Source organism: Urocampus carinirostris, chromosome 15 (genome assembly GCF_059441175.1).
Source record: "Urocampus carinirostris isolate Australia breed hairy pipefish chromosome 15, RoL_Ucar_1.0, whole genome shotgun sequence".
NCBI classification, from domain to species: Eukaryota; Metazoa; Chordata; class Actinopteri; order Syngnathiformes; family Syngnathidae; genus Urocampus; species Urocampus carinirostris.
This window is the reverse complement of record NC_142363.1, coordinates 31,673,309-31,681,993: the sequence shown is the minus strand read 5'-3', so window position 1 is coordinate 31,681,993 and position 8,685 is coordinate 31,673,309. Positions and strand designations below refer to the sequence as shown.

At 42.2% G+C, this 8,685-nt stretch overlaps 1 protein-coding gene across 1 annotated transcript in view; it reads left to right on the top strand.

Moving 5' to 3' along the window:
* The first annotated feature begins 5,035 nt into the window (after positions 1-5,035).
* The window catches only part of mark3a (MAP/microtubule affinity-regulating kinase 3a), a 40,502-nt gene continuing 36,852 nt past the window's right edge, over positions 5,036-8,685 (top strand). Inside the window, exon 1 of the mRNA XM_088353662.1 lies at positions 5,036-5,577. Within this exon, the coding sequence (XP_088209788.1) occupies positions 5,527-5,577 (51 nt within the window). The 5' untranslated portion in view covers positions 5,036-5,526. The remainder of the gene's footprint in view (positions 5,578-8,685) is intronic.

Below are 8,685 nucleotides of genomic sequence, written 5' to 3'. Positions count from 1 at the left end.
ACAGGCTACAGAGTATGCAAATTACCAAACGAACCAAAATTTCCAAACCGAATGAAGACTTGAAAATGGGAATAAAGCAAACGGTTGTAACAAGCTACCATTTTTCTTGAGAAAGTTGTTAGCTGGACGTTTGGACAGACATTATTTCAAACACCGCTAATCCGACGAAAGAAAAGGCGAAAGAGGGCGGATTGGTGGAAAAAATGAAAGCCCCGTATTAGACAGCGTCCCGACTTGAGCCGGCACCCCACCAATCAACTGCTGGTTCCCTCCAAGGCTCTCTTGTGATTGGTCAATATCATTTTCCCTCTTGGGGGCATTGCGTGTTGACGTAAATTTAGTTATACGTAAAGGTTTTTGTTTTTTCTTGTAGATTTTTCTATTTCCTGTGTTTTCAGTCCTGATGTGTTGAAAGAAAAAAATGAACTTTAGGCTTTTATATTGTCTTTTTTCCCTTTATTACCCCCACCCCCCGCCCCTTTAAGTAATACTGTGCATCATTACATAATAATTTAGGGATTAAAGCAACAAAAACAACCTGAATTGCCGTTCACCCAAAATCAAAACTGTTCTCTAAAAGTAGTCTGAAGTCCAATCTTTTCAAGTAAACTGGTCAAAGACTTCTTAAGATATCGGAAATAGTTTGCCCTGGTAACTATTTACTTTTACTATAGAGCAGGGGTGTCAAACTCATTTAAACTTGGGGGCCACACGTTGGAACTAACATTGTCTCGGGGGCCGGAAGGGTAGATTAGAGAGAAAGAAGAAAAGAGAAAGAAATAAGCGAAAGAGAGAGAGAGAGAAGTATAGACAGTAGGACAAAGAAAGAGAGAAAAAAGAGGGAGAGAGAGAAAGCATGAAATACAAGAGATAAAAATAGAAAGAGAAGGGAAAAAAGAAAAATAGAGCAAAAGAGAGAAGTAGAGAAAGGAGAAGGAAAGAAAGACAGAAGGAAAAAAGGAAGAGAGCAAAAGAAGGTAAAAAGACAGAAAAAGACCAAGAGGAACAAAGAGAGAAAAAGAGAGAAAGAGAAAGTGAAAGAGAGAGAGAAAGAGTGAAAAAATGGGGGGAGAGAGGAAAAGAGAAAGAAAGAAATACAAGTACAGTGCCTTTGTTCGAGGCACTTGGCTTTGGCAACATCAAGTTGACATCTTTCAACCTGCTGCTTGTTTTTCTCTTGCGCTTCTCTGAGTGTTGTCTCGCGGGCCGGATTCAATCCTTTAGCGGGCCTGATCTGGCCCGCGGGCTGCCTGTTTGACACCCGTGCTATAGAGTAATTCAGTGACTATCTTGTTTACTTTTCAGAGTAGTAACTGATAACTACTTTTTTAAAGTAATGTGTCCAACATTGGATATAAATGATTTAAATTTTAAAAAGTGTTGAAGATTGATTTAAATGTGGTTAATTTTCCTTTGTGTTTCAAAAATCCTGTAAAACGAGTGGTATTAAGCAATTAGATGGAGGAAATATGTCCTTATTAGCTGCAATTGTGACTTGAAATAATGACGATCAGGGTTGGGTAGGGTTACTTTAATTTGATTACTTTTAATTACTTTTGGATTACTCCAATACCAAGTATGCTAATAAAAGACAAAAGAAACTAAATAGGAATAAAATGACTAAATTTTGTGCCGGCTTGGGGAGTAACGGGATACACGGAACGGCAAAAATGATGTTGGCAAGCTGTTAGGATTTATTTTAATTTTGTTTCTGTCGCATTTGATGTTAGTTTTGCCGGAGATCAAAGCCAGGAGAGAAAGCTTACCACATGTTGTGAGTCATCATTTGATTCATATCTACTTTCTTTTGTCTTTTATTAGCATATTTGGTATTGGAGTCATCCAAAAGTCATTAAAAGTATTTAAGTTAAAGTAACCCTACCCAACCCTGATGAAGATACACTCAAAATGTGTGCATCCTAAACTTTTGAGTTCTCGTGCAGATTTTCATTAATTTGAGTTGCCCGAATACAGGCACCGATTTATTCTGGGCCTCGATTGAAATGACACCCTTGTTTATTAAGATTGAGTTACGTTGTTGACAACGTTAGAATTTGAGTGACAGCCGGAAACCAGAAGGTCAATTGGGAGACTTCCGCAGGACCTCCTCCGCCCCTCCCCGTTCTGTCGCTGATGCTGCTTTCACTTGCCGTCGGAAATTTGGGGAACACTGCGAGTGAACAGTGAACACATCATCTTTATCACCTGGGAGCAAAGTGAGCGCGGTGATGTTTCATTTGAGATTCAAGTATGTTTATATTTCCCCATTCTTTCAGTCAGACAAGGAGGTTACCCTAGATGTGAAAATTGCTTCCCATAACCGGACTCACCACTTTTGATTTTGTCGACTCCATATTTTTTCTCACACGATCCACTCTCCCAGGCCAAGACGGCACAAAATATCAACACCTTTTACTAGCAATGGTGGTTACCCCGGATGTGAAATCTTTATATCACTGTTTCTCTTTGGTGCTCTCTCTCTCTATCCCTCTCTCATTCTGTCTTCCTCTTATTCTCTCTTTGTCACACTTTATCTTACTCTCTCCCTCTTTTTCCGCTTTTTTGTTCTCTTTCTCTTTAACTCTCTTCTTTCCTTCTATTTCCCCTTCTCTTTCTCTCACTTTTCTTTCTTTCTCTTTCTCACTTTTTCCGTCTTTCTATTTAGTCTTTCTGTCTCTCTCTGCCTTGTTTGCTCTCACACCCTGTCTCTTTATATCTCGGTTTCTCTTTCGTGCTCTCTCTCTTTCTCTCTCTCTTTCTCATTCTGTCTTCTTCCCTCTTATTCTCTCTTTGTCACACTTTCTCTTACTCTCTCCCTCTTTATATCTCTATCTTTCGTATTCTCTCTCTCCTACTTTCTTTTTCTCTTTTTTTAATCTCTCTGTCTCTCTGTCTTTTCCCCCCTTTCTCTCTCTCTCTTTTTCTTTAAACTCTTTCTATCTTCTTTCCTTTTTTCTCTTTCTTTCTTTTTTTTTCTTTTTCTCTTTTTCTTTTTCTTTTTCTTTCTTTCTTTTTCTTTTTCTTTCTTTTTTTCTTTCTTTTTCTTTCTTTCTTTTTCTTTTTCTTTCTTTTTCTTTCTTTCTCTTTCTTTTTCTTTCTTTTTCTTTCTTTTTCTTTCTTTTTCTTTCTTTCTTTTTCTTTCTTTTTCTTTCTTTCTTTCTTTTTCTTTCTTTTTCTTTCTTTCTTTCTTTTTCTTTCTTTTTCTCTCTTTCTTTTTCTTTCTTTTTCTCTCTTTTTTCTTTTTCTTTTTCTTTTTTTTTCTTTTTCTTTCTTTTTCTTTCTTTTTCTTTTTCTTTCTTTTTCTTTCTTTTTCTTTTTCTTTCTTTTTCTTTCTTTTTCTTTCTTTCTTTCGGAATAAATTGGCGTGATGTGATCAGACTTTCTTGTCCTAGTTAAAAGCCTCGCTGCAGCGTTTTGTACCAGCTGAAGACTCTTCTGGACTTCGGGAGACCGGAGAGTAGTGCATCTCCATCCGGGCACCGGTGCTGTGGAATGCTCTTCCCCCTGAGATCCGATCTGCAACCTCAGTGGAACTGTTTCAATCTAAGCTTAAAACACACTTCTATTCTATAGCATATGAATAACCTATACTTTTTGTGGACACTTTTTTGAGTTTTTCCTTGCCCTCATGTTGGTTCCAGATCAGGGGATGGTGTCATAATAGTCTGAAAAATAGTCTGTGTAATAACCTGTGCAGCCCTTTGAGACTCTTTGTGATTAAGGGCGTCACAAATAAAAATGACTTGTTTACTCTTTCCATCCCTCTCTCTCTCTCTGCCTTGTTCTCTCTCACACCCTCTCTATCTCTTTTTCTCTTTCATGCTCTCTCTCTTTCTCTCTTCCTCCCTCTCATTCTCTCGTTGTCTCACTTTCTCTTCCTCTATATCTCTTTTTCTCTCGTATTTTCTCCCTGTCTCTTGCTATATTTCTCTCTTTTCTTAATCTCTCTCACTCTTTCTATTTCTCTGTCTCTTCTCGTCTCTCTTTCTCTCTTGCTTGTCCCCCTTACCCCATCTCCTTTTTTCTTTCATGCTCTCTCTTTCTCTTTCTCTCTTTCATTCTCTCTTTGTCTCACTTTCTCTTCCTCTCTTTCTCTCTCGTATTTTCTCTTTCTCTCTCTTACTTTCTTTTTCTCTTTTCTTAATCTCTCTGACTCTCTTTTTGTCTGTCTTTCTCCTTCGCTTGTCCCCCTTACCCTATCTCTTTTTCTCTTTCATGCTCTCTCTCTTTCTCTTGATCTCTCTCTTTCTCCCTACCTACCTCTCATTCTCTTGTCTCACTTTCTCTTTCTCTTCCTCTTTATATCTCCTACTTTCTTTCTCTCTTTTCTTAATTTCTCTTTCTATTTCTTGTCTCTCTTTTTGTCTCTCTCTTGTTCCCCCTTACCCTCTCTCTCTTTTGTCCTTCTCTTTCTCCCCTTCGCCCTCTTTCTTTCTTTCTAATTTACTAGTCCGGCCCTTGTGAGAGTTTTTTCTGTAGCGTATGACCCCCGAGGGGTTAGCGCGTGTGCGACACAGTTCAGAGGTCATGAGATGGAACCTCCTGTGTGGAGTTTGCATGTTCTCCCCGTGCTTGTGTGGGTTTCCTGCGGGCACTCCGGTTTCCTCCCACATTCCCAAAAACATGCATGTCAGGTTAATTGGCCGGTCCAAATTGTCCCTAGGTGGGAATGAGCGAGTGAGTTGTCTCTGTGTGCCCTGCGACTGGCTGGCAACCCGTGTCCCCTGCCTGAAGATGGCTGGGATGGGCTCCAGCACCCCCGCGACCCAACTGTGGATAAGTGGTGCAGATAATGGATGGATAATGGATGGATACGGCACCCCTGAAATACCGAATTCAGGATGTTTGGCAATTAGTGATACTAACGTGTGAATTAAAGATTCACTGCGATGCTGTGGTTTTATAACTAACCGCCTACAAAACAATTTTTCCAAAAACGGAAATAACATAAGTGCGCCATTAGCGAGCCACAAACAGTTTTTGACATTTCCACAGTGAAGTAGTTCCGGTGTTTGAATTCCCTTTTGTCGGAGCTTTGTCCTGCTCATTGAACGCCTCTTAATCCAGCCCAGCCGCTGAGGGCTAGCAGCCATTTTGGTCCCACCTAAATCATCACACGGAGCAGCTCGTCCGCTTTGGGCCGCCCGAAATGGACCCAAAGTTAAGAATTTACACCGGCGTAACTCTTTGACGACCACCCGCTTGACGACACACCGCCGCTGCGTGACATTGGAACGCCATGCTAGGCTGAGTTGGGCGGAAAAAAAAACCCGGGGCGTTTTTTTTGGGGGAAGTGGTGTCGGAACAGCGCCTCCCGTTAACGTCGGCCGAATTCGGTTCTGGCACTCGTCCCACAGCGAGGAATTCTCCTTTTCTTTCCTGTTTTTTGCTCCCCGTGACGCGGTTAAAACCTCCTCCTCTGGGCTCCTTTTTTTGCTCGGAGCTCCATGCGACTGTGTCCCGCTTCCGCCGCGGGATCGAACGAGGTGTCACCGGACCGAGGGCTGCCTCCCCCTTGCGTGAAACATGTCCACTAAAACCACTTTGCCCACTGTGAACGAGAAGGCGACGGAAAGTGTGAGTCATTTTGACATTTTTTTGCCGCTTTCGTCTTCGTGTATTGTTTATTTTCTCGCGCACACTTGGTAAACAAATCGGCTTCCTATATCCCCCCCCCCTCTTAACTTCGAACTCTTCTAAAGTCTCTTAGTTTCAATTTTACTCTTGTTTTATTCATTATTTTATGAAACATAAGGGGGGGGGGTGCTGATTTTGATACCCCCCCCCCCTCTCCATCCGATTAAAACTACACAACTCTACTTTGCCCCGGTTTGGCAAGAGACAAGGGGATATTGTCTCCTGGTCTGTGATTGGCCACGCTGACCTTCAATCCTTTTAATCGCCCAATTGGATCTTGGAGAGAAGGTCTACGTCCCGCCCACTCGTGACCAACGGAGCAACCCTGCCTGACTCACTGCCCAAAACAAAAGAGCCATGGATTAGCAAGCATTTCCGCTAGGGACTGTCAGAATAAAATGCTGATTGTTTATGATGCGTAGACCCCCGGAATACGACATGAATCTCTTCTGGGGTGCGGCTTGCAAAGTGAAATTGTCGTATTGTGGAGGATGCAAACCGTTAGGGGAAAAAACTATATTTACAAATTTACCGTTTACCAAATTGTTCCAATTAGTTATCTTACTCCATTCACCAAACGCAAACTTCATTCATCCAACAATGCATGCTCGTTTCTTAATGGAAAATGTACAGGAGACCGGCATTTCCACACTGGGGCAGATTTCATCTCTCATCTCATCTCATCAGCTGCACCGCCTATCCTCAATAGGGTCGCGGGGGTGCTGGAGCCCATCCCAGCAATCATCGGGCAGTGGGCAGGGGACACCCTGAACTGGTTGCCAGCCAATCACAGGGCACACAGGGACAGACAACTCACTCGCTCATTCACACCTAGGGACAATTTGGACCGGCCAATCCACCTGAAATGCATGTCTTTGGAATGTGGGAGGAAACCGGAGTGCCTGGAGGAAACCCATGCAAGCACGGGGAGAACATACAAACTTCGCACAGTAAGGCCGGGAGCTGGATTTGAACCCACGCAGGAGGCTCCCACAACCTCAGAACTGTGCCGCACACGCGCTAACCACTGCGCCGCCGTGCTGCCCCGGGGGCAGATTTATTTTCTTAAATTATTTCTCAAGTGAATTCCATCGAATTTTGCCGAATTATTATCGAATAAGTCTAATTAGTATTGTCGAGCCTTGCTCCCATTTGGCCCTGGTCCTGTCTTGTCTGTCTCTGCTGTTCCTTTGACACGTCAGGGGGTCGGCCCCTCCCCCCTTGGGCGGGCTGACTCCTCCCCTGGGCGACTCCTCATGTGTCTTCCACCCAGTCGCCACCTCCTTGCCGGAAGTTGCCGCCACGTCTAGAGGGCTCAAAACAAGAAAGCTTATCACCTCAAATCAATGCCAAAAACGAGGCCTAATTCCCTCGTCAGCGCCCCGCTATTAAAATTCCCCAGCCAAAACACTCTACACTTCGAACGGCGCGACCTTTAGCCTTCTGTGAAAAATCCCCACTGCATTCGACAAAATTTAATTTGTATTATATTAAGTCCTTTTTAGTCAATTAAATAAAATGAAAAATCCTTCAAAACCTATGGTGGTCCCAAGCCAATACTTTCCGAATCCCCAAGTATCCCTGATATAAAATGAGAACAAAATGGTGTATAGTAAGTACTAATTTTTTATTAATTTGCATGTATACTATCAAATAACATAAATATGTATATATTCATGTACAGGGAAAACTTAATTGCACTTACCTTTGGTGTTATGGGACTTGAGCTGGTCGAGTGGGGTAGCAGGTGGATGAAAGGATTGCGACAGTAGATTAATAATGGAAGAGATTTGAAAAGTTCCACTAGCGAGGAATGTAAGGCCTTAAAATATATCCATCCATTATCTGCACCGCTTATCCTCAGTAGGGTCGCGGGGGTGCTGGAGCCCATCCCAGCTATCTTCGGGCAGTGGGCAGGGGACACTGATTGCCAGCCAGTCGCATGGCACACAGGGAAAGACAATTCACTCGCTCATTCACACCTAGGGACAATTTGGACCCGCCAATCAACCTGATATGCATGTTTTTGGATTGTGTGAGGAAGCCGGAGTGCCCGGAGGAAACCCACTGAAGCACAGGGAGAACATGCAAACTCCACACAGGAGGTTCGATCTCATGGCCTCAGAACTGTGCCACGCACGCGCTAACCACTGCGCTGCTGTGCTGCCATGTATATTATCAAATAACATATGTACAGGAAAAACTTAATTGTATTTACTTTTGGTGTTCTGTGACTTGAGCTGGTTGAGTGGAGTAGCGGGTGGCTGAAAGGATTGGGACAGTAGATAAAAAATGGAACGGATTTGAAAACTTCCACTAGCAAGGATTGTCATGCCCTTAAAGTATAATCTTGCTTTAACGGTCTCCTTGGTTTAAATATGGGTCCCGATTGGTTAAGGCCATGCAACTCAGCGAGGGTAGCAATTTCTGTGCCGCCCTCTTATTTCTTTATATTTGTAACCTTTGTTTCTATGTTTATCATGTTTTTACTTTTCCCTTTAGCATCACTGTAAGTCTTGCGACCCGCATTAATGACATATACGACCAAAAATAAAGTATTACTTTGCCAACTAGCAAAGTATTTACGGAGCACACAATATTCTGACCCAAATGAAGGGGATAGGCATTGTTGGCGGTAATTCAGCCAATAGCATATCTGCGTTTTGATGAGGCTTTGACACAAACCAATTACAGACAAGCATTTCATGACGTTGACCAATAGCAGAGTACCTGTCAAAAGTAAAAAAAAAACTGCAAAGTTTGAATTGCAGTAAGTTTTCGGACACGCAGATTAAAGTGGTGTGTTTTCTTTTTTTAATTCAGGGAGAAATGATGTAAAGAGGGGCTGAAAAACAATATTTCAAACTGTAAAGTCAAAATGTAAGTAAGGCAAGGTTGCCTTATCCTATGAGTCTGCTGTATAATATTTGTTAAAGTGTTATTTTGTTGTTTTGAAGTTTTGCTTGTTTTATATTTGCCATTTATGCAAAATTGCTTTTAAAGTTTGACAGTGGTGACTGCAGACATTCATAATTACATCGATATTGG